A 27,021-nucleotide genomic window follows, 5' to 3' on the forward strand; every position below is an offset into this window, starting at 1 on the left:
CTATCAGTGCTGCTCAATTCCTGGAACATCAGGAAAGAGCCCTATGGTCTAGAATTCCCTCCCCAAACGTCTGTCTCTGTTTCCTCCCGTTCAATTTCTACACATTCCTCAAGAGCATAGGTTAAGCTTTTGGGCATTTGTTTTGATGCCTTTTTTCAGATAGCCTATGCTAATGTTTGTTTACTAACACTCCTTTAAAATGCCTTTAGCAATTTTACTATGTTAAAGCTGTTAGAGAAATTTAGTTTAGGTTATCACCCAACTACATATTCAGGTATTCCTTGATCTGTGAAACAGATGAACTCCTGGAAGACAACATTTCTTAATCAAGAAAACTGAATAAAATGCATAAAGTGTATTTTGGTATAAGATATTCCTATAACTTTTGGTTGAACAGATGCTTCCTATATTAATTGATATAATTACAAAGTGTATATATATCTCTGTAACTGTTTCCATGTATCTGAATCGTCTATAATTTTATCCATAATATGATACCTTTAAATAATTATGTTAACTGCATTTATAGTCATATAGCCACAGAGAGATCTGGCACTGAAACAGGCCATTCAGCCCACTAAGTACATGCTGACAATCCACCAACCATTTAGATTACTTCCACATTAATCCCATTTTATTCACCCCATATTCTCAACGGCTCTCCTCAGATTTGGTCACTAAGGACAATTTGTAGTGGACAACTAACCTACTAACCTGCATATCTTTGGGAGTGGGTGGAAATAGAAACAGTGAAACAGGGAAATCCATGCAGACAGCATCCAATGATTGAACTAGGTCTTTGGCGCTGTGAGGCAGCAGTCTCATCAGCTGTGCCATTGTACTGCGCAATTTATTAAGAACATTTCCATTAAGAGTGAACCTGTGATTTCATTATCTGTCTTCCCAGCACACGAAGCTTCTCATGTGGATGCACCATTATAATAACTACCAATGCTTACCGGAACACTGAAAGCCACTGCCTCTGAATCCCTGCTTACATTTACACTTAAAGGAGCCTTGAGTGTTGTGGCAGTTTGCATGTGGACTACATGAGTGTGTACTGGCAGCACACTCATCGATATCTGTCAAAAGAAACACATCTGTCATCAAACCACTTCAAAAGAAGTGAGGTACTCTATTGGTAAAACCATGATGTCATTCAGTCATGTAGCCTGACATTCCAGAATTAATCTAATCCTGAAATTCTGACTAAGATCAACAAAGCCTTAGGGGGGAAACAGAAAATGGCTTGAGTTCTTCCTTCTGATTACTAACCAACCTGTATCAGTAGTTGGGAACTTCAACTACTTTATAGCTTGCTACTTCAGTTTTACAACTACAAATTTAACATTGAGTGGAATAATAAAGGGGCTATATCCAAAGATAATCCCCTGAAAAGTGAGCAGGGAACTCAAAATGATCACAGTTTGTCTCCTGATTGTCAATATACAACTGTAAGCTTGTTGTGCAACTGGAAAAAAAAACTTCAACATTATCCGTACCTACACACTTGTATTTGCCATCGATGTATTTAAGCTCATAGCCATTTTGGCATTTGCAGAAATAACTGCCAAATGTGTTGACACATTTCCTCAGAGGAGGGCACAGAGGTCTGGAAGATGCACATTCATCAATATCTAGAAGAGGAAAAAGTAAATGAGACAGATGTGCATGTTCTCTTTAGAAAGTAAACTTAATTGCAGATTTACTACTTAGTGCATGTATTCATTTAATTGAATATTTGAACGTGAGGAAACTCGTACTTTATTGTTTACCAGTAGCAAATAACCCTACATTAATTCAATACTTCTGCTTCACAGGCTAGCATTTGGTGGGAAAGATGAACTGGGGGTGATGCATATCATGTGTGATCAAGCAGAGAGTAAAATGGGCGAGAAAGGACTATCTCTTCTTGTATTTAATTGTCCAAGATTAAATTTACCCTCAAGAGATCTTAAAACCTTCTGGAGGAAACATATAAAATAATGATTTAATTAGGGGTCCACCATGTGCCTTTGGAACACCAATGTTTTGATGGCTTATTTATTCTCCTAGATTGTTATAAAGCTTTTATGAGTTAATGATTAATTTCCTAAACTACTTTATATTAGTTCCTTACTTTCTGTGAGACGGTAGTTCAGCTGGTCTTAAAACTATCATTGTTGTGTGCTTTCATAAACACAAGAGATTCTGCAGATGCTGCAAATTTGAGCAATACACACTAAATCTTTGCTTCATTTAGTTTGACTTCACATTTCTTTCCAACATGTCAGTCCATGGTCTCCTCTACCTCTATGATGAGGCCACACTCAGGTTGGAAGAGCAACATATTCCATCTGGGTAGCCTCCAACCTGATGGCATCAACACGAATTTCTCTACAGCACATCATTCTCTGTAACTTTTGCCATCTACAATGGGATCCTACCAGTAAGCACATTTTTCACTATACCCCTCTTTGCACTTTCCATAGGAATTGCATTCTACGTGGCCCCCCTTGTCCACTCATCCCTCCCCACTGGCACATCCCTGCAGGTGGGTTAAGTGCTACGTTTGCTGCTGCACCTCCTGCCTCACACCATTCATGGCCTCAATGCTTCACCTGCAAGTCTGTCAGGGCCACCTACTGTATCCATTGCTCCCAGTGTTGCCTCACCTAGTTGATGTAGATTGGGAGTCCACTTCATCAAGCACCTTCACTCCAACCGCTGCAAAAGACATGATTTCTTGGTGGGCAAACAAATTCCCATTCTCATTCTGACATGCTGGTGCATGGCCTCTTCTACTTCCGTGATGATGCTCATGTTATGTTTTATGATGCTACTGAGAATCGCACAATAAACCCTCTCATTGAATCATAGAGCACCACCACATAGAAATAAGCCCTTTGGCACATCTAGTCCATGCCAAACTTTTAATCTGCCTATTTATTCCACACTATCACCATTCTCTGAGTGAAGTAGTCCCCCCATATTCTCCTTAAATATTTCATATTTCACACTTAACCCATGACCTCTAGTTCTAGACTCACCCAAATGCAATGAAAAAAAGCTTGCTTGCGTTTATCTCTCATAATTTTGTATATCACTATCAAATCTTCTCTCATTCTCCTATGCTCTTATTCAAACTTCCCCTATCTATAACTCAGCTCCTCAAGTCCCAGCAAAATCCTTGTAAATTTTCTCTGCACTTTTTCAATCATATTGATATCGTTCCTATAGGTAGGTGACCAGAACTGCACATAGTACTCCACATTAGGCCTCCCCAGTGTCTCATACATCTTCAATGTAACATTCCAACTCTTGTACTCAATATTTTGATTTATGAAGGCCAACTTTCCAAAAGCTCTCTTTATGACCCTATCTAGCTGTAACACTACTTTCAAGGAACTATCGATCTGTATTCCCAGGTCGCTCTGTAATACTGCACTCCTTAGGGCCCTGACATTCGCTGTGTAAGCCCTATCCTTGTTTATATTTCAAAAGTGCAACACCTCCTATTTCTCTGCAATAAATTCCATTTGCCACTTTTCAGCCCATTTTTTTCCAGTTGGTCCAGATGCCTCTGCAAACTCATATAGCCTTCCTCACTGTCCGCTGTGTCCCCAGTCTTGGTGTCATCTGCAAATTTGCTGACCCAGTTTGCCATGTTATCATCCAGATTGGTGACACTGATGAAACGCAAGATCAGACCCAGCACCAGTCCATGTGGTGCACCACTAGCCACGGTCAGAGAGGCAACCATCTACTACCACTCTCTGGCTTCTGCCACAAAGCCAGTGTTGAATCTAATTTATTACCTCATCCTGAAAGCCAAGCGACAGAACCTTATTGAACAACCTCCCATGTGGGACCTTGTCAAAGTCCTTGCTAAAGTCCATGTATCTCAGAATCCTTCCAACCAATATTGGCAGCTGTGTATGTCCAGCCATAGGAATGATCAAAGGGTTGATCAGTGTGTAGTGTGTTGTACATAGTTGAAAGCATTCACTTATCTAATTTGCAATCTGCAGCAAATGAATTAATACAGTGGAAGGCACCCCACTCACAAGGTACATATATAATTTAGTAATGATTGTCACTTTATTGCCTATTAGTAATCCATATATTTCTCTTATAAATTGAAGTACACCTCTGTAATAAACATTTCCTAGCCACTGTTGGGTGGATGTATGTTTAAGTATTGATGGGAATTGCCAGACTGAAGATTGCTGGAGGCAAATCATCCTGGCTTTTGCCTGACAATTGCAGAAGCTCATTTCCTCCTTATTAAACGTTTCTTCATTTCCTCCTTGTTAAATCAAGTGTCAGGGAACACTCAAAGCTCTTGTCGGTGCAATGTGTTTTCTATCTGTGCAAACAACACAATTGCACAGAGGGAGGAAAAGCAGTCAGCAAACAAGAATGGTGTTGGAATAGCTAAAGTCAAAGGGTAATGGTGTAATAGCAAAGGTCAAAGAGCAAAAGAATAATGATAAATGGTGGTCAACAACTCCAGACAGCAGTGTAATTCACTGTATTTTGACCAGACAATGGTCCATAATTGAAAATAATATATTTGGGTTACATTACGAAATAAAAGCATTTCCTTCTGTCTTTTTTTAACTGGCAAACTGGGCTCTAACAGATGAATCATGCACAGACCTACACAAGTTCTCCCGTCTGGTCCGAGCTGCAGTCCTGAGGATGGACAAAGGCAGTGTATCTCTCCCTTTACGTTCTCACAGCCATATTGACAATTTGCCATGGCGCATGTCCTGGAACCTAAAAGACACCAAATCTGAGAGTTCACAGGGAGCCACAAACCCTCAGCACACGTGTAACGCTGCAACAAGTTCAGATGGTTCGGTCTGTTTTGTTCCCTTTATTTCATGGGTGACCAGAATTCAAATCTTTGCCAATGTTGATGAATAAGCTTGGTGCTGTGGGAAGGAGGGTGGGTAAAATAATATCTTATTGTTCATTATTCCCAAAGGAAGGTGACATCTGGAACGCACATTCCTTATTTCATCTGTTATTCTGGAGATTCAGTTATAACAGATCGATCATAATTCATAATCATAATTAAGGCTACTGTGAATAAATATTAGCCCCAACAGTTTGCTCTAGAATGAAAGTAAGGCTTTGAGAGGATTAAGATAAGTTAGATTTCTGTCACTTTCTTGAAATTATGTATTTACCTATTGCCCACCATCAGGAAACTTGCCACTGAGATTCCACCTTTTCTCCCACACTCAGCCTGCATACATGCCTATCGACTTCCCTTTTTATCCTTTTTACATTCTAAAATTCCCTGAAATTAGCATATCCAGAGAAAACCAATGCAGTCACTAGGAAAGCATGCAAGATTCACACAGATAGCACCCAGGGGCAGGATCAATAAGAGTTCACCAAGCCTCCCAGAACATCAATTTTGTTCATCCATTTGTCCTAAAAATATGGCATTTGTTAACCACAATGGAGGTGGGTGTCCTGTTGGCATTATATTGCTTTGCTGACATAGTGCTCTTGTGCTTCCAGTTTTTGTACCAGAGACATGTAGAGACATGTAGAGACATGTCCAATTTTGCTATTGGTGTATTCTGAATGGAAGCAGATACATCCCTAATGAGAATACAGAGAAATTTAAAGGGAGAAAAGAACTCCCCCTTGTTGCTTCCAAATGGTGGAGGGGGCTATTTAACTAAGGTATAGAGGTGAAGGTGGTGGTGCTGGTCTAACTCAGTCAGCAGGATACCCATGGGGTTGGCTTGACTACCAATCTTACACCACACCCAATATAATTTTCTATTGACTTCAATCGGACCTCGAGCCATTAATGAACCCAATCTCGTCATTTTTTGTTTCAGTGGCAAAAATTAAAACTGTGCATATTTGTATTTCCCTTTAGAGAAATTTTCACTTCTAACTGCACAATACTCTGTCAAGAATTAAGTATTTCATTGAAACCATTCCCGTGACAGCGCATTTGGAATTAGTTAGCCCTGTTCCTCCCATGCCCGTAAGGCTGCTGAAAGTGTGAGTTGCAGCAAGGGAATGTGGTATCTGGAACCTGTTAGCAGACCATTTCCTTAACCAAAGAGTTTTAACAACTGGAGTGTAAAATCACAAAGGATGGAAAGCAGAATGATGTTCTAATCTAATTAAATACAGGACATGAGATAAGATGAGAGATAGATGGACTAAAGGAGATAATGAATGGCAGAAAACAACAAATAACATAAAAATTTTAAAATCTCCCTAAAATATTCAAAGTTGGAGGAATGAGATTCTCATCTTGGGCAGTATCTAACAATTAGAACATTGATACGATGTTTTCTTTTGCTTGTAATTGTCTGCACTAGTATATTTTGCAGTGCGTTTTGTTCATAGCTGTCACCCAAATGCAGTGACTTGATTAGATTTAATGCATTCATCAGTTTTGGCAGATATCAAGATTAATTTTTTTCCAGCTAGTGCACAGCAGTGTCTCTGGCAGTAATGGCCAGATATTTACATGCCTGCCCCTTGCCTGAATTTGCTGTATCATTAATGGATTAGTCAAACACGTACAATTCACTTCTCAACTACTTTGGTAGCAACTTATGAATCATCATTTTAATCTATTTTAAAATATAAAATAAGCATTGGTACTGAGCTCTGACCTTAAGAATACCATATTTATACTAACCAGTCTATTATAAAAACTGCCTGGGATAAACCATAATAAACTTTTCAGATAATGCATGCAGCATAAGTATTTTACCACACTATTGGACCCTGCAACACGTCCTCAACAGCCTAAATGCCCTTGGAGAAGGTCACTACCACCGACACCATGACCAGCCGCAGAAGGCAGTTGCAGAAAGTATCTCTTAGACCATTAACAACAGTAGGCACCTCTGCCAACCCAGAAACCATAGCCTTTGTCAAAGCTGGAGAGCAACCACAGCTTCAGGTCAGATCACCAGCAGGCCTACTTGCCACAGCCTCTGACTGACAACTGAAAGTCAATCTGAGCAAGCAATTCAAGTACCATGTCTTCATCACATCAGCATCCCTGAAGCCAGTTGTGGTCATTCTGGCAGAGACCTCAAAGCAGGAGCTCATGGTAGAACTGACTGTCCCTTGGGAAGATCGGATTGATGAGGCATTTGAACTTAAGAAAGCCAAATACCAGCTATCGTAGAGCAGTGTTAGGGATGGAGGGCTCAATGTGAACCTACAGAGGTAGATGTGGAGGTTTTTCTGCCTGCCCGTTGTGGAGAACCTACTCTCCCCTTGGCATTGCAGGGCTGCAAAGAAGAGGCAATGAAGACCATCATAGAGGCTGCTGAGTGAGCCTCAAGATGGCTATAGATTTAGAGTTGTAACCCATGAACCAATGCTTATGGGATACAAGCCAGGGTCTGATCAACCCTGGCTGGGTTGCCTGGGCAAGAGTGCCTGATTTTGAAAGACCCAAAATGCCCGATGATCCCAGGTTACATCCCTGATGCTGTGTCCCAGTGCATGATGGGATATATCTCAGTATCATTTTGGTTACTCACTAGCACACGTGCTATCTGGCATCAGCATGTAGCCATTTAGACAGTAGCACTTGTAGCTCCCATGTGTGTTCATACATCGGTGCTCACAGGGCCTTGGCTTCAGTCCACATTCGTTAAAATCTGCAGCAGCCAAAAAAACATTGGATCAATACTTGAGTAGCTGAAAGGACTGCATTCATTACTTTTACCAGCCGATTTATAACATTCCTGGATAACACATGGTGCAAAGTCTTTGAAAACATTAACATGGCAGTGGTACATTATGCAGTATTCATAGGGGCGTGAAGAAGCATGCTTGAGGAACTCACCAGGTCAAGCAACATCCATGGGGTAAAAGGAATTTAACCAGTCCTAACTGGATTTTAAGAAGCAAAGCAATGAGACATACTGGTATGGAGGGTAAATACTTCTTAACCACACTCCTGAGGAGAACAATTGATGATTCTCCATCCCCTTCACCAAATCCCAGTCTATGGTTCTCTTCCACCCTTTTCTTCATCCACCTATTACAGCCTCCCAATGCATGGACCCGGTGATAGTTTGGATTTCTGTCACTGGCCATATATCACTGTGCTTATGGATCTTAGCTACTCTGTTCTGGTTGTTAGAGACTGTTTCCAGTTGTCCCAGTTTCAGCCACTTGCTGCTGGTTTTTGTGAAGTCCAGCAGGACCTTTGTGTACACAAACCTGCCTGGTCTCTGTTGTACCTTTCTGCCTATACTACTGCCATGGTTTCACCGGATTCAGAAGTTAGAGACTATCCAAACGTTTTGGCACTTACCTTGGTTGCATGTTTTACCAGTAAATCCAGGGTAACACTGGCATTTATTTGCCCCGATACATTCACCATGTTTACATCCATGTTCACACACAGCTGGAACAAAACCAAATGAAGGGAATGAAAACAGATTTAGAATGTGATTGACTGGAAATCTTCTTTTGTTTCACCTTCTAGGGCCAGAAGACTTCAATGAATATTACGGAAATAAATACTGACCAATGTAATTAACAAAGTCTTAAAGAAGAACTCATTTCTCAATTAAAAGAAGAAGGAGCTGCAACTTTCTTCTCAACCTGTGTAGAGTAAATCAGTAAATTAACATGAAAGTGTATTTACTCAAAAATACTACCCAAGCCCTAATTTATGTTGTCTGCCTCCTTGGAGGTAAATGGACTGCATATGGATATCCAATATTTAAATACCATATTGCCAGATCAGACTCCAATCACAGGACAAAATGGTGTGTAGGAGCCATCTCTATCTCTGCTGTATTCTGTGTTCCATTTATTATGGTAACTAGTCACATGAGTGGGGCATGTTAAAAGTGAAGGGAATAAGTAACACATTCATGCTTTGTTCTGGGCATTTGGATGCAGGGGCTGACAGAGGTCGTGTCTTTTATTGACCTCTCAATGATGCTTAATTACACTAGCTTACATTGGGTATGCTTAAGTTTCATCACTTCCAAATTGTATATTTGTTAATTCTAATAAAGGATCAAATAAAGAATTCGACTTTTGGACGCAATCATTTGTCGGAGCAGAGGGCACGCCATGCAGGTATAACGAAACTGTAGGGTTGCCAGCAGCAGCTGTTGTTTTGGTTTAGTTTGACTGTGACATGGAGTCTCACTCTTGCTGAAAGTCAGAAGGAAGGTGAGAGGAGGAAGAAGCAGGTGTGAGCAGACCAGTGGAAACCAGTGGTGTTATGCTCCAGTCCACCCTGTCAAACACATTACGGGCATTATGTACAAATTGCTTATGTCCAGCTCAGGGCCTGGGTAGACAGTGGGATCACACTCTGGATGGACACAGATCATATCATGAAAACTATGCACGCTGTCTACACTTCTCACTGCCTTGGGAAAGCTGCCAGAATAATCAAAGATCTCAGACACTCCCTTCTCATCAGGCAGAAGACATGGAAGCCTGTAAGCATATACCATCATGCACAAGGACAGCTTTCACCCCATTGTTGTAAGACTATTTACAGACCTTTTGTACAATAGGATGGAATCTCGTTCTCCCACTGCACCTTGTCAATGCCCTTCACCATACTGTACGTCTGCTTTGCACTTTCTCTGTAATGGCAACAGTATATTTTGCATTCTATTATAGTTTTTCCTATGTACTACTGGATGTACTGATGTGATGAAATGTGAGGGCATAGTTTCTCAACTAAGTTTTACACTGTACCTCAGCACATGTAACAATAATAGTCCAATTACCAATAGCTTAGATCTGCATTCTGCTGAGAAGAAAATTCACTGAAAGCCTGGTTAAGCCCACACAGGGTCATATATCGGACAAAATAGGTCTCAGCAAATTTAAGAGGTGAAAATACTTGATGCTGATTACAACCTGCCTCCTGTATGTCCATCACCTGCTCAGAAACCGGTTTCTGCTGACAGCAGTGGATAGCTTGAGGCAGAATTTACTCATCAGGTGAGAGAAACCTCAACTGGTTGCGCATGAGATGAAAACTCAACCTGACACTGCCAATCTCAAATAAAAACAGAAACACTAGAAGCACTCAGCTGGTCAAAAATATTCCCAGATATCATCAGAAGTGTCGGACCTGAAGTGTTAACTCCATTTCTTTTTCCACACATGCCACCTGACTTGCTGAGTGCTCCCAACATCCTTTCTTTTTATTTCAGATTTCCAGCTCCTCCTGTCCTTTGGTGTTCATGTTCTTTCTCATCCTGACCAGACCATAGCCAGGTAGACCCATGGCCAAACTGATGCTGGCCCCACTGTAACAAACTGACACCAATCCAACTATAGCCAATCTCCCTGACTAGTGCCAAACTGACTGAAACCTGTCTACACAGGATTTCACCCCTCTTGGACCAAAGTCAAAGTTGAGCTTATTGTCAAAAGCACAAGCACATGTATACACAGGTGCAATGAAGATGTCCTTGCAGCAGCGTCCATGATAAATGGACCCTGACCCAACCGTGGCCAGTTGAAGTTGAACTGATGACAGTCATAATCCATTTGACCTGATCATGCCAAATCTACACCTGATGCTTGAGTTTTTCTAACGCAGAAATTGGCTCTGAGGATCTTATGGCATTTTTTTTTGTTTGCAAATCCTTCACAAGTTCATAGCTTTACTTGTTCTTGAACAAGTTTGGTCCATGTAGGGTCTGTCACACCTCAAGGGTGTCGTCTGTCCTTCTTGAAGTTGGTCAAGTTCCCATGCCTATTTGGACTTGCTAACTGCTGCCTAAGGAGATGGAAGTAAGCCTCCCTCTCCTTGTGTGGAGAACCTCTGTCTGACCACAGACGGTGAGCAGCGTGTTGAATGATCTTGAGACAGAGAAGTTCAGCGACGTCATGACCTTCAGCTCCTGCTGCACAGAGATTCAGACACTGGTCCTTGGCTGGAACCTGGCTTGCAGATATTTCCAGTGACTCTTGACTGTCATTGAAAACTTTAGCCTCAGGATACCATGTTGCATGTAAATGTGCAGAGTTATAGTGTCATACACCATGGAAAACCATTACATCCACTTCTTCTTCGGCTGTCCATCGATTTTGATGTTGACTGAGGTCTGGGCAAGGTTGTATGGAAGACCGGCAGTTGCCCATGCTGCAAGTCTCCCATCTCCACACCACCAAAGTTGTCCATGGGAAGGGCACTAGGCCGATATAGCTTGGCACCGGTGCTGTCGCAGAGTAACTAGCACCCTTCAGATCACTAGACCAACATGTTAGCCACTTGGCCACTACATCCACACCAACTAGTGGGCACCCATCTGTGACAAATCCCATCTGTCAGCACTTCACACATGCCTAGTCAATTCAAGTACAGTCTCTAGTTAAATGCTGCCTGTGACTCTGCTTCCACCACTCTTTCAGGCAGTGTATTTTGGTAATCACCCCTCTATCGTGAGAGAGGCCCTCGGATACACCCTACATCTCTTAACTCTTACCCTTAACTTGTGTCCTCTCAATTTACCTTCCTCCGATATGGGGAAAATTTTCCTGCCGTTTACCCTATCTATACCTCTCATAATTTAGTATGCCTCTATCATGTCCTCTCTTCAGCACAAGAGAGTCTGCAGGTGCTGAAAATCCAGAGCAATGCACACAAAATGCTGGAGGAACTCAGCAGGCTGGGAAACATCTATGGTGAGGAATAAGCAGTGAATGTTTTGGGCTGAAACCCTTCATCAGCACTGGAAAGAAAGTGGGATGACACCAGAATGAAAAGGTGGGGAGAGGTGAAAATCTTGACCTCTTAACCCTTTACCTCCAAGCCAAACAGACTTAGCTACTCTATTCTCTCCTCATTACTGAAACATTCCCATCCAGGCAACATCCTGGTGAAGTTATCTGCCCTCTCTCCAGCACTATCACACCTTTGTTATGTTCTGCTCTTAGAAGACACTTGGGGGATAGGCCCTCCTGGGCAAATACTTTCTCCGCTTCTCCTTTGGGCCTACTGGTGTTGTCTTCATGTCCTCTTTCCTTGCTCCCAATAGTCCAGTAAATCACAATCGAAACAGCCATACTTTATCCAAAATAGAGCAGCCTTTATTTCATTGTGTGGAAAACTTTTGTGATGCTGGCAAGGCACAACTTCATGGATACAATGACCTTCCAAAAATGAATGATCCCTTTAAATAACAACATAGCAAGCATGAGGCACACAACATGTTCGGTGGATGGTCACTGACCAGTGTGTCAGTGTAGCAATTCCATGCACAGAATTTTGTGGTTGTACAAGTTACACACATTGATGTACTAGTCGTGGTTCCAATTGCACATAATTAGGGAATTACAACATAAAACGTGTGTTTGACAGGAATGAAACTCTACCTTTAAAAGTTGAAACAGGAATCATCACACAAATCAGGAAAAGCAATAATGACAGTTCAAGTGTAATAATTAAATAAATTTTGGGGTTCATTTAAGACAAATTATTTTTGATCTCCAGAAACATGTTTGGACCACACTTAAAGTAATTTTAAATGCATAGCGGCACAAATGTTGTAACTCAGAAATTACAGCCTCTGGGAAAATGAAACAGATAGAAACAGCCATCAAATTAATAAAAAGGGATCGAAGGAAATGATTTTTTCTGTGGAGCAGATGAATACATAGTCACATAGGTCAATCAATCAGAAATTGGTCTGATGTGGACTTCAGGAGAACTCTCAAGGGGTGGTTAAAATTTGGAATGAGCTGACTCCTAAGGCACTGGCAAGAGCTATAGGCTCACAATCAGTTCACCCTCTCTAGGGTTCAAGATTAAGCATTTTTGCAGACAGCCATATTTTCTGCACATTCTCAAAACATGGCATACATTCTAAATACAAATTCCATATGTTAGAAGAAATTTTGGCCACAAGTCTGCTCTCAGTTTTATACATTCTCTAATGTACCAGATCATCTCATTATGTCATTTAAGGTTGTCAACAGAGAGAAAAAATATTACATTAACCAAGAATTAATGCTACATGATATAGCAACTCAGGCAAAATGTACCAGGTAGATGAACACAATTGATACTGGCATCTCTGGAATAGTCATCTAAGTTATGGCTTGACATGAGGTAAACTATTCAGACAGCATGAGCCAGACAGTGTTTTCCTTTTCTAGGACATACTTATTTCTCAGAGATCGGAGCTAAACATTTATTCTATAACAGCTAAGATGCAGTTGGTGGGAAAATAGTTCTGCAAACAAAATTATGACTTGTGCAAAAGCTTTCATCAGATACATTTCACATTTACTTCAGGCCATCAGCAATAACAGGTGTGTGCACTTCCTGCAGTCTGTTTGCACAGGCTGGTTCTCACAAGACCTTGTTAAAATAGTGATCCATGAATACTAATCAGACTTCAAAGGGAAAAAGGTCCACAGAGATTTCCAATTACTGTAATAGCCCATCTTTCTATCTGGTATTTGGCTTCAATACCTGAGGTATCACACAGGAGTCCAACAGCAATAGATAAAGGTTCATGTTTGGAAATGATATTTTGACTTGAAAATACTCCCACAATTTGTGCTTTTGAGGATGAGAATATCACCTTGAAATATTATGTTGTACTATGTCTTTGGAGTAGAAATTAGTCTGGATAGTTGCTAAACATGCAAAAACATGGTTGAATTTGTGCACATTTGGTTCCAAGTTAATGAAACAGAATGTGTCAGGAAATGTAGAAGAGGCTCGACACAGAGCAGTGGAGACGATTTAATGGTGAACGATATCTTTAATAACAAGCCATGAAGGTCACAAAATGAGAGAGAATAGATATCTAACACAATAAAAGCAGCAAGATAACGGAAGGATAGGAGCATCTGGATGAGGCAGTCTGGTTCCTACAAGTGAACGAGGGCTGTGGATGCGAGCTGGGTTTAAATAGGCTGCAGATGATGAGTTAGAAACAAGGGGCAGGTAGCTCCTCTGCATGGAGACTGGGAGGTGCCTGCAAGTATAGGCCTGACAGAAACCTCACCCCATCCATGGCCAGTACATTACCTGCAGTACGTACAGCATCGGCAAACCTGGCGGATGGGACCTCCATGGTTGGCTCATCTGCAGGGAACAACAGGAGCTTGTAGCTATGAAGCACTTCAAAGGGTGTCATAGTCATGGCAGAGGAAGTGTGTAGATTGTGGGACAGTTCAGCCCGAAGCAGATGCTTCATCCACTTGGAAGGGTTAGAAGTGGCGAAGCATCGCAGAAACTGATTGGCTCTTATGACTGATGAAGGGTTTTGGCCTGAAGTGTTGATTGTTTAATCTTTTCAATAGCTGCTTCAAGGTCGGCTGAGTTCCTTCAGCATTTTGTGTGTGTTGCTTGGATTTCCAGCATCTGCAGATTTTCTCTTGTTTGTGAGGAATACCACATGTTGGAGAACCAGGTCTGCCACCTTAGCGACTGATGGAAGTTTGGGGAGAGAAATTAAGTGGGCCACCTTGGAGATCAGGTCCACTACTGGCACGATCAACACGGCCCCATCGGAAGGTGGCAAAGCTGTGATGAAGCCCGCAGTGATGTGGGGCCGGTAGAAACTCTGAGATCCAAGATTAACACTGTTTGGAATAATTGGACTGGGCACATTGAGGGCAGACAGCAATGAACGGAAGTACATCTGTGATCATGGTGAACTACCAGAACTGCAGAAAGTCTGGTGTGTGTCTGGATGACTGGGCAGGGGTAAGAAATGGACCCACTGGAGCATGCACGTATGGTTGCCAGATGTGTCAGCAGGAGAAGGCTCATGCTATTGGACCTGGCAGAGCTGGTTCTCAAGGATGGAATGACTGGCTGAGGCTCAATCTCAGTTTTGGCTGGGTTGAACTGTCGTGGCAGGGCGTCCACCACAGTGTTCTTGGAACCAGGCTGGTAGAAGAGATTGAAGTTGAATTGCTTGAAGAAGAGCACCCAGTAAGCCTGCCTGGGTTGAGTTGGTGGGTCTGTTGAATAGATAAGAGGTGGTCAGTCCAGATTAAGAATGGCTTGGCGTTTCCCATCAGCCAATGTCTCCATTCCTCCATGTCCCATTTGATGGCGAGTAGCTCCTGTCTCCTACTCACAATGGCACGGTGTAGAGTTGAACTTGCACAAGAAGGCACAAGGATGTGTCTTTCCATTAGGTCCTTGCTGTGAGAGGATGGCATTGGGTGCCCAATCAGATGCTTCCACCTCTACCACGAAGCTGTGATACTCCTGTGGTAGTTTGGTGAGGTTGAGGGTTTCCTCTGACTCCGTGGATACACGGTGTGAGGTTGGTCTAGCACGTAGGGCCCCAACTCAGCAATCAACCAGACGATCGATCGAAGTGAGGGTCGTGAGTGGAGAGCTGGGTGTAAACCAAAATGAGAGAAGTATTGGATGAGTCAATCAGGAGGAATAGGATGGACTTACAGTGCTCTCCGGTGTTCATGTGCACAGGGGGTGTGTGCTCTGACCATCCCAGACCCCAAGGGATGTCCGTCAATGGCCGTGATGCAAAACAGGTTAGGGGCAGACTTGGTGGGAAGTCCAAACTATGCAGAGTCCGATGCAGAAAGTTGCCTGCTATGCCCGAATCCCAGAGCCTTATGTACGCATGGAGTGGTCAAAGTGCGGAGGAGGACAGAGAGAGTGAGTTGGACTATGGTGTTGGAACGAGGGGCCAGGGTGAGCTTGCCAGGTAGGAGGCCCCTTGTCTCTTCTTGGAGGTATCTTTCTGGATGCAGTTGGCATTTGATGCATGAGTGATTGGTTGTTGCACAGTAAGCACATGTACTGATTCTTCACCGATGTTCAGACACTGGGGGGAGGGGGAGAGGGTCAATAGAGTTAACCCTACCTGCATGGGTTCTGGATGATAAGGTTTGTGCAGCCTGAAATAGTCCTGACTAATGATCTGGAGGTCATTCCATAAGATGCCAATCAATATGGAGGGACAGAGAGATGAAGCTTTTGAGATTGATGGCCATTGCCCAGGTAGCTCTGAGAGACTGCTAGTAACGGACAAGCAGCACTTCCACATTCCGCTGCGAGGGTCTTGAATTCCATGATGTAATCCAGCACAGAGCAGAGCCTTGATGCCGATGAGTTATCCAGTCTACTGCCTCCCTTTCACGGTCCCTGGATAGTAGAAAACCCAGTGCACCTCAGCAGTAAAATCTTCATATTGGTTGCAAACGTGGGTTTTATTGGTCCAGTTAGCAGCAGCTCAGTCGAGAGCTCGAGCAATCAAGGGAAAGATGATGAAGGCAACCTTGGCTTGTTCTTTAACCTGGAGAAATGGCTGGAGCTTGACCGGTAAGATGCAGGGGGACAGGAAGTTGCGGCATTGGGTTGGGGATCTATCGGAGTGTTTGGGCAAAAAGAAGCTGACTGGCGCGGGGTTGCAGTATTGAGATGGAAAGTTGCTTGAGAGTGATGAGCAGATGGTCAATAGTTTCCGGCTGCTTCGGGATTGTGTGCTCCTTTAGGTAAACAAACTCTGCTGGGCCAATCACTGGCTCACTCGTCCTATCAGTGACTGCAGAGGATGTCTGATCCAAACGAGGACAGTGGAGACAATTTAGCAGTGGGCAATAACTTTATTTATAAACTGCAAAATAACAACCCACAAGAGGCCACAAAAAAAAAGGGAAGACAGATACTTGACACAATAAGTTAACTGAAGGTTAGAAGCAACTGGTTGAGTCTGGCTTGTTCATATGAGCGAACAAGGATTGTGGATGAGAGCTGGGTTTAACTATGCTGCAGGTGATGAGTTAGAAGTGAATGTCAGGTGACTCCTATTGGCGTGATGAAGACTGGGAGGAGTTTGCATGTGCAAGCCTGTCAGTGTGGAGGTGATCATGACTGGTATCTGATACTCTTCCATGCTGTTAGTTGTGCCTTTTAGATCCACTTCTCTAGAAGTCCCTTCTTAAATCATTCCACTGTGCCACCCTCATCTACTCTTTTCAGACTCTGTCCCTGTAGTCATCTCTGATCATCCTTCCTAACTGCATCTTTCCTAGTTTGGTAGTCATTTCCTCTAAACCTTTGAAGCATTTGTTTTATTTTCATGGGGCAATATAAGTTCTATTAAAGGTTTAGGGGTCTTTACTGTGCACAAATTCTGTCAAAATAATACCAGAAATTGCATTTCATAGCGTGGAAATTACTTTGCAACAGCTCCTGGATTATGGATGATTGTATTTAAAAATATTATTTTCCTGTCTTGATTCTGAAGTCACAAGATTTCTTTTAGTATTTATTTACATGATATGAATATTGCTGACACTTATTGATCATCCCTACTGCCCTTGAGAAGGTGGTGGTGAGCCATTTTTGGAAGCCCTACTGTTCTACCTGAGCAGTACTCCCACTGTGCTTTTGAGCAGGGAGTTCCAGGACTTAGACCTGGTGGTAGTGGAGAAGTGATGTACTTCCAAGTTAGACAGGTGTGAAACTTGGAGCGAATATGTAAACTGAGGTGGTCTGAGTGTCTGCTGCCCTTGATCTTTTCAGTCCTAGAGGACAGGGGTTTGGAGGCCAAGTTACTGGAACCTCAGGGAGGGATTAGGATGCGGGTCACTATATTGGAAAGCCAGGAGAAGGATACTGCTACTTCTGCACCTTCACAGTGGCCCCTGTAATTCTTTCTCCAACCATAGCAACATTCAAGTCGGGACCCATAGCGACAAACTCCAGGCTGAAGTCCAGAAAGTCTTCGGTCTCGAAACCTGAGGGAGGAAAACATGGAGGTGTCAATGTTTAGTTACAGCCATTCCTGGTCTTTCGCTAAAAACTTGTGCATTAAAGGTGACAAACTTTCAAGTCAATAGTACCAGCAGTAGAAAAAAGGGTTTGCATTCACATAGTGCTTTTTGTATCCCTTTTAAAATGTCCCCAAGTGATTGATCGCCATGTAGTTTATCTTTGATAGGCAGGAATACAACAATGTAGGCAATGTGGTAAGCACACACCAAATGGTTAAGGAACTCAATGGGTCAGGCAGTGTCCATAGAGGGAAATGAGCAGTTGACTTTTCTGGCCATGACCATTCATCAAGACAGGAAAGGAAAGGTTCAGAAACAGAGTAAGAAGGTAGTGGGGAGGGGAGGATCACAAACTGGCAGGTGATAGGTGGTCCGGGTGTGAGGAGGATGGTAGGAGGGGGAAGGGGAATGAAAGGGAATGTTGTGAGAAGCTGTGAGGTGGAAGAGGTAGAGAGAGGGTTGAGGAAGAAGGAATCTGACATGGGGAGGACATTGGACCATGGAACAAAGAGAAAGAAATGAATAAGCAGAAGGAGGTGATGAGCTGGTTATGAGGGTGGGGGATGGGATAAGAAGGTGTGAGGGAACAATGGGGAAAAGAGAAAACAAATGGAGGAGGGAAAAAAAGAGGGGAATGGTTATTGGAAGTTAGAGAAATTGATGTTGATGCATCATTGGTAGCTAACAGGATGGAATATGAGGTGATGCTCCTCCGAGCTGCATCTGGTCTCATCATGATAGCAGAGGAGGCCGTGGAGGGATATGATGGTGGGGGAATTGAAATGGCTTTCTATGGGGTGTTGGAGCCAGAGGTGGAAGAGACCACATCATGGAGGAGGACTACGAGCAACACCTCATATTCTGTCTTGGTAAAGTCCATCCTGAGAGCATCAACATCGATTTCTCTAATTTCTGCTTCCCTCTCTTTTCCTTCCTTCCACCCTCCCTTTGTTTACCCTCATCCCTGTGGTCTTCTCACCCCTTCTATTCCCCTCACAATCTGCCCATCATCTCCCTCTAGTTCCTCAAATCCTTACCGTTATTCCACATCCCATTATCTTCTGCTATCAGACTCCTTCTTTCTCAACCACTTTGTCTCCTCCACCTATCATCCCTTAGTTTCTCACTTGATTTCCTTTCATCTTCCTTCCTTAACTCGCACTCCTTCCCCCTCTCATCTGGATTCACCAATTACCTGCCAGCTTGCGCTCCTCCCTCTCCTTTTACCTCTATATTTTGGTTGCTGCCCTGACGTAGGGCCTAATCCTGACGTAGGGTCTTGGCCAGAAACATCGATTCTTCATTTCCCTCCATAGATGCTGCCTGACTGAATGAGTCCCTTCAACATTTTGTGTGTGTTGCTTTGGGTTTCCATCATCTGCAGAATCTCTTGTGTCTCCAATGTGGTAGACAATCTGTCCACCAAAATCAAACAACTATAACCATATAACAATTACAGCACAGAAACAGGCCATCTCAGCCCTTCTAGTCCGTGCTGAATGCTCACTCTCACCTAGTCCCACCTACCTGCACTCAGCCCATAACCCTCCAATCCTTTCCTGTCCATATACCTATCTAATTTTTTTTAAATGACAAAATCGAACCTGCCTCTACCACTTCTACTGGAAGCTCGTCCCACACAGCTACCACTCTCTGAGTAAAGAAGTTCCCCCTCGTGTTACCCCTAAACTTTTGCCCCTTAACTCTCAACTCATGTCCTCAAAATGTCCTCAACTAGCAAAATGACTGTGACCAAAAGTACTTCTAGTTACAATGACTGAGTCATAATGTTGGTGAAGACACCAGGGATAACACCCTTGAGATTCTTCGAAGCAGCACTTTTAAATTATTTACTTTGAAATGATTATTCTTACCTACCTGACTGTCAGATAAGGTTAACATTGCTGTTCACAGAATACTGTGATGGCTACAGTATTTGTCAGGGTAGAAACATGGCCCCTCCAGCTGTGTAGCGTTCCTGCTAAATTGCAGTTGAGAATTAGCCTGGACTTTAGTCCTCAAATCTTTAAAGTGGGAACTCCCCACTCCACCAACCAAAGTAAGGAAAGTATTATTGGTTATTACCCTTGAAGTGCATATGACTCTCCTGCGTATCGGGTATGACTTGACTATTTGATTATGCCATGATGACTGAGGAACTGAAGCTGGGAACAGTGGTTAGAGTCTGGGGCATTTTATTTTCTGTGGAGATGGATTTTGGAGGTAGCTGGATGGGATATTACAAGCAACAGAAATCCTGTTGGATGACCAAGAGAAAGACTAGAACCTATGACCAAAGATTCTTTTCATACAAAATAAAAGTACAACTATAAGGTGGTGTTTAGATACACTTAGCAAAGAAATTTATATAATCATTGAGTCATAGAACACTACACCACAGAAACAGGACCTTCAGCCCATCTAGTTCATACTGAACCATTAATCTGCCTAGACCCACTGACCTGCACTTGGACCATAGTCCTCCATATCCATCCCATCCATGTACCTAACCAAATTTCTCTTAATTGTTGAAATTGAACTGGCATATACCACTTGTGCTAGCAGCTCATTCCACGCTCTCACCACTCTCTGAGTGAATAACTTCACTCTCATGTTTCCGTTAAATATTTCACCTTTTATTCTTAACCCCTGAACCCTACTTGTACTCTCCCTCAACCGCAGTGGAAAAAACCTGCTTACATTTACGCTATCTAAACCCCTCATAATTATGCATACCTATATCAATCTTCTACTGTATGCACTACGGAATCAATTTCTAACCTATTTAACCTTTCCCTATAACTCAGGTCCTAACTCCCAGGTTCTCTGTAAATTTTCTCTGTACTCTTTCAATCTTATTGACATCTTTCCTAGAGCTAGGTGACCAAAACTTCACACAATACTCCAAATTAGGCCTCACCAGCATCTTATACAATTTCAACATAACATATTCCTATACCCAATACATTGATTTATGAAGGCATATGTGCCAAAAGCTTTCTTCTTCACCCTATCCACTTGTGATGCCACTTGCAAGGAATTATGTATCTGTATTCCCAGACCACTCTGTTCTTCCACACTCCTCAGTGCCCTACTGATCACAGAGCAAGACCTAGCCTGGTTGTTCTCCCCAGATTGCAACGTTTCACACTTGTCTGCATTAAATTCTATCTTCCATTATTCAGCCTATTTCACTCACTGCAGACTTTGATATTCTCCCTCATTGTCCACTACACCCTCGTCTTGGTGTCATCCACAAATTTGCTGAGTCAATTTACCACATTATCATCCAGATTGTTGATATAGATAAGAAATAACAATGAATCCAGCATCAATCCCTGAGGCACTCCACTAGTCAAAGGCCTCCAGTCAGAGAGGCAACTATCTGATCTGTTCTGGGACCCCTTCTCTTCATGATTTTAATAAATAAACTGAATGAGTAAGTGGAGGGATGGGTTAGTAAATTTGCTGATGACACAAAGGTTGGAGGTGTTGTGGATAGTGTGGAGGGCTGTCAAAGGTTACAGCGGGACATCGATGGGATGCAAAACTGGGCTGAGAAATGGCAGATGGCGTTCAACCTGGATAAGTTTGTGGTGGTTCATTTTGGTAGGTCAAATATGATGGCAGAATATAGCATTAATGGTAAGACTCTTGGCAGTGTGGAGGATCAGAGGGATCTTGGGGTCCGAGTCCATAGGACACTCAAAGCTGCTGTGCAGGTTGACTCTGTGGTTAAGAAGGTATACGGTGCATTGGCCTTCATCAATGGTAGGATTGAGTTTAAGAGCCAAGAGGTAATGTTGCGGCTGTATAGGACCCTGGTCAGACCCCACTTGGAGGACTGTGCTCAGTTCTGGTCACCTCACTACAGGATGGATGTAGAAACTATAGAAAGGGTGCAGAGGAGATTTACAAGGATGTTGCCTGGATTGGGGAACAGACCTTATGAGAATAGGTTGAGTGAGCTTGGTCTTTTCTCCTTGGAGCGACGGAGGATGAGAAGTGTCCTGATGGATGTGTATAAGATGATGAGAGGCATTGATCATGTGGATAGTCAGAGGCTTTTACCCAGGGCTGAAATGGCTAGCAAGAGAGGGCACAATTTTGAGGTGCTTGGAAGTAGGTACAGAGGAGATGTCAGGGGTAAGATTTTATGCAGAGAGTGGTGAGTGCATGGAATGGAATGCTAGCAATGGTGGTGGAGGCAGATACGATAGGGTCTTTTAAGAGACTCCTGGATGGGTACATGGAGCTTTGAAAAATAGAGGGCTATGAGTAACCTGAGGTAGTTTCTAAAGTAAGTACATGTTTGGTGCAGCATTGTGGGCCGAAGGGCCTGTATTGTGCTGTAGGTTTTCTATGTTTCTACATTTTTATCTACTACCACTCTCTAGCTTCTTCTGCGAAGCAAATGTCAATCCAATTTACTACCTCATCTTGAATGCAAGGCGACTGACCCCTGCTGAAGTCAATGTAGACAACGTCCTCTGCCTTGCCTTCATCAACTTGCCTGCTAACCTCTTCAAAAAACCCTGTAAGACTGGTTAGACATGATTTACTGTGTACAAACTCATGTTAACTATCCCTAACTGGTTCCTGTCTATCCAAATACTAATATATCGATCCCTTAGAATATCTTCCAACACCCTCCTTTCTACATAAACTCACTAATCTGTGAGTTCCTGGCTTACTCTTAGGGGCTTTCTTAAACAACAGAACAGCATCAGCTATCCTCCAAACATCTGGGATCTCAGCAGTGGCTAAGGATGCTTTAAATATCTTTACTAGGGCCTCTGCAATTTCTGCACTTGCCTCCCACAGTGTCTGAGGGAACACATTCTCAGGCCCTGGGGATTTATCCACTTCAATTTATGCTAATCCAGTGAACACCTCCTCCTCTGTAATATCTATAGGGTCCATAACCTCGCTCTTACATTGTCTTGGATCTATCGACGCTGCCTGCCTTCTGAGTGAATACAGAAGCAAAGAATCCATTTAAGGTCTCCCTCTTCCCTTTCAGCTCCATACATGGATTACCACTTTGATCTTTCAGAGGACTGATTTTGTCCCCTGCTATCCTCTTGATCTTAATCTATCTGTGTGCTTAGCTCCCTGCTCTACTTGCTTTACACCTATGACTGTGTGGCTAAGCACAGCTCCAATGCCACACATGTTTGCCGGTGACACCGCTGTCGCAGGCCGAACCAGAGGTTGTGACAAATCAGCATGTGGGGGGGAGATTGAAAATCTGTCTGAGTGACGCCATAACAACATCCTCTCATCAACATCAGCCAGACCAAAGAGCTGATTACTGACTTCAGGAGATGGAAAACAAAAGTCCTCAGGATGAAGAGGGCTAGCACCACAGCACCTCTACTTCCTTAGGAGTTTGCAGAGATTCATGTTCAGCATGACATCTAAAACTTTGACAAACTTCTATAGATGAGTCATGGAGAGGATATTGACTGGTTACATCATGGCCTAGTATGGAAACACCAATGCCTTGAACAGAAAATACCACAACAAGTAGTGGATACAACCCAGACCATCACGGGTAAAGTGCTCTCCACGAATGAGCATGTCTACACAGAACCCTGTTGCAGGAAAGCAGCATCCATCATCAGGGACTCTCACCACCCAGTACATACTCCCGTCTCGCAACTGCTATCAGGAAGAAAGTATAGGAGCCTCAGGACTCACATCACCAGGCTCAGGAACAGCTATTACCCCTCCAACATCAGGTTCTTGAACCAAAGGGAATACCTTCAGTCAACTTCACCCATCATTGAAGTGTTCATACAACCAATGGACTCACTTTCAAAGGCTCTTCATCACACGTTCTCAATATTTATTGCTTATTTATTTAATATTTTAATTATTTTTTGCATTTGCACAGATTGGTGTCCTTTGCACACTGGTTGAACGTTCATTTTTGGTGCTATCTTTCATTGATTCTGTTATGGTTATTATTCTTTGGATTTATTGAGTATGCCCACAAGAAAATTAATCTCAGGGTTGTAGATAGTGATATTTATGTACAGTACTTCGATAATCAATCTAATTTGAACTTTTGAATTTTGACCTTTTCAGCCCTTTGGTTTCTCCTTCACCTTGTCTGCCAGAGCAATGTCATGTCTTCTTTTAGCCCTCTTAATTTCCTTTTTCAAGTGTTTTCTTATACTCCTCAAGTACCTCATGTGTTCCTTGCTGCTCATACCTGCTATGCACCTCTTTTTTCTTCTTAGCTAGGGAGTCAATATCTCTCAGAAACTAAGGTTTCGTAAAACTGTTATGCTTGCCTTTTATTCTGTCAGGAACATTTAAAACATTATATCTCAAAATTTCACTTCTGAAGGCCACCCATTTACCAAGTACACTTTTGCCAGAAAACAACTTGTCCCAATCCACACTTGCTGGATCCTTCAGGTACCATAAGAATTTGCTTTTCTCCAATTTAGAATGTCAATCCAAGGACCAGAACTATTCTCCATAATTATATTGAACTAATGGCATTATGATCACTAGATCCAAAGTGTTCTCCTACACAAAGTTCTGTCAATTGCTTTGTCTCACTCCCTAATAAGAGATCTAGAATCACACTCTCACTAGTTGGGGACTTCTTTGTACTAATTAAGGAACCTTAACTAAAACACATCTGATGAATTCTTTCCCATCCAGCCCTCTTACAATATGGGTGTTCCAGACAAAATGTGGAAAGTGAAATATCAGCTACTATCACAATCTGATGTTTCTTGGAAAAATCTGCTACAAATTTGTCTTTTAGATCCCGTGGACTTTTGGGCGGCCTATAATATAATCTGATTAACATGGCCATACCTTTCTTATTCCTCAGTTCAATCCATAAGGACTCACTAGACAAGCACTCTGGTCCTTCTTGACTGAACACTGTAGTGACATTTTCCCTGACTAGTAATGCCACCACTCTTACCTTTAATTCCTCCCACTCTATCAAGTCTAGAACAGTGGAATCCTGGAACAATGAGCTGCCAGTACTGCCCTTCCTGCAACCAAGTCTCACTAATGGCTACAATGTCATAATTCCCCATGCTGATCCATGCCCTGAGCTCACCTGCTGTTCCTGCAGTATTCCTTGCATTGGAATATACTCAGCTCCGATCATTAGTCCTATCATGCTCAACCTTTCGCTTCCTGACTTTGTATTTTAACAACATCTTTCTCCACAACCCCTCCACTGTCTGTTCCAGTACTCTGCTTCCCGTCCATCTACAACTCTTCTTTACGCCGCACTCTGCAACACTAGCAAACCTATCTGCTAGGGTAGTATTTCCTGTCCAGTGCAGGTGCAAACCATCCCATTTGTACAGGTATCACCGTCCATGGAAGGAAGTGCAATGATCCAAACATCTGAAGCTCTCCCTCTTTCACCAACTCCTTAGCCATGTGTTAAACTGTATGATCTTCCTATTTCTTGTTTCATTTCTTGTTATGGAGACACCCTAACAATGGCTGCTTCAATTTCTCTCTCCTGACCCAGCTGTGAAGTTGATATGACCTCTGCGTTGCTCCTCAGTGGCTGAGAAAGTGTGAAAAGGTGACAGCCAGGTAACCATTGCGGCTTGACCTGCTGAGGTCCTCAATCACCTTGTGTCCTGCTCCAGGTTCCAGCATCTGCAGCCTCTCATGTCTATAATTGCTAAATCATCGCAAAGACTGTTCAAACATTCTCACATTGAAAATGTTTCCCTATTCTCTTTGTCAGGAGTTCTGTGAGACCCTCTCCCACTACCCTCCTGATCTTCAACCACACTCTCAGTCTTGCTGCTACAGCCATGTGTCCTTCCTTGGTATTTGTATCACTTCCTCATCTGGAACTGCTTATTGTTTACTTCCTCTTGTTCCATGCCTTCCTTCAATATTTTTATACTGCTTATGTTCCCTTGATCTTTCAGTCCAGATGAAGCTCTTGACCCAAAGCATTGACTACCCATTTTCTTCCATAGATGCTGTTGGATACATTGTCTTCTGTGTTGTTTCAGATTCAGTCTCTTGTATCTCCTACCCATGACCAAGGACACAGTCCCTTGTGTCTGTTACCTTTGATGATATCCTGAGTCAGTGTACGAGGCAGGCCTTGGCTGCTCTGATTAGACATGCTCTTGAGCATATCTATTTTCACATGGGCCCTGCAAACTCCAGCCTCTCCTCTGTGCGGCTGGATCCTCATTAAGTTCTTGAGGTTGTAAAGATCCTATCAATGGAATGGGTGAAAGGATGCTTTATTGACCAGGGACTGAGTGAAGTTCGACTTCATATTATGCTTGTATGCAGTCAGGGGATCATCATGATGATTTGTATTTTTGCAGGCTCTACAGGAGAATGGCACTGCTCAGTCAGAGGAATGACTGGAAGGGAAGGAGGAGTGTCTTTCCACCTGGGTTGGTGACATGCAAGTACAAATGCTAAAAATAATTTCGAAAAACATCCAAGTAGTCTTTAGATTCTCTAGTCCCTCGGTTGGTGTGCGGACTGATACGTGTGGGACAAATTAGGATTGAAGTTGAAATATTTCCTTAAGAATTGCTACATTGTTAGCGGATAATCATTTAAACTTGAGGTGTGTTGAAATTTCTTATCTCAGGGTCATAAATCTTTTGGAATTGGATTATTTGAGGTGCTTGAAGGATCAGGTAACCGAAACAGTAAAAATGATAAGGCTTGATGAAAGGTGAGGACAACTTGAGGGACTGAGTGGCCTACTCCTGCTCCTGTTTAGGTATGTTCCTGCAGACAAGACGAGATGGATTTGGAATCCAAACCAGCAAAGATTTTCAGGTTTGTTGAATTTCCCAGAATTTGAGCGTTGAAAAAGGATTAGGTCTTCTAAACTAAGGACAGAATGAAATATTGAAGTCTAATCCATAATGACAATGAAGCAGCAGAGGGATTCACCTGACACTTCCCCAACCAGCATCATCATGCAGTTGAACCTCCAAACATCAGTAATATAAATAACCTCAGTCATGGGCCCTTGTCTAATATTCAAACAATTATTGGACCAATCTCTAGTACCTCTAACCTTCTCTCTCGGTGAGTCTGGAGATAGATATTCAAGTCATAATGTCATTCAGCATGGAAATGGCCCTTTTGGTCCAACTTCTCCATGGTAACAAAGGTGTCCACCTGACCTAGATGCTTGCCTGCACTTGGCCCATATCCATCCAAACCTTTCCTATCCATCGACCAGTCTGAATGTCTTTTAAATTTTGCAATTGTACTTGC

The 27,021-nt window shown here is 42.7% G+C and overlaps 1 protein-coding gene across 1 annotated transcript in view; it reads right to left on the reverse strand.

The window, feature by feature from the left end:
- Positions 1 to 27,021, reverse strand: part of egfl6 (EGF-like-domain, multiple 6) — a 76,444-nt gene that overhangs the window by 38,408 nt on the left and 11,015 nt on the right. Inside the window, exons 2-7 of the mRNA XM_059968052.1 lie at positions 17,615 to 17,721; positions 8,309 to 8,401; positions 7,527 to 7,646; positions 4,642 to 4,761; positions 1,503 to 1,637; positions 960 to 1,082 (exon numbers count right to left, since the gene is read on the reverse strand). Coding sequence (XP_059824035.1) covers positions 960 to 1,082; positions 1,503 to 1,637; positions 4,642 to 4,761; positions 7,527 to 7,646; positions 8,309 to 8,401; positions 17,615 to 17,721 — 698 coding nt within the window. The remainder of the gene's footprint in view (positions 1 to 959; positions 1,083 to 1,502; positions 1,638 to 4,641; positions 4,762 to 7,526; positions 7,647 to 8,308; positions 8,402 to 17,614; positions 17,722 to 27,021) is intronic.

This window comes from Hypanus sabinus, chromosome 4 (genome assembly GCF_030144855.1).
Source record: "Hypanus sabinus isolate sHypSab1 chromosome 4, sHypSab1.hap1, whole genome shotgun sequence".
Taxonomy (NCBI): domain Eukaryota; kingdom Metazoa; phylum Chordata; class Chondrichthyes; order Myliobatiformes; family Dasyatidae; genus Hypanus; species Hypanus sabinus.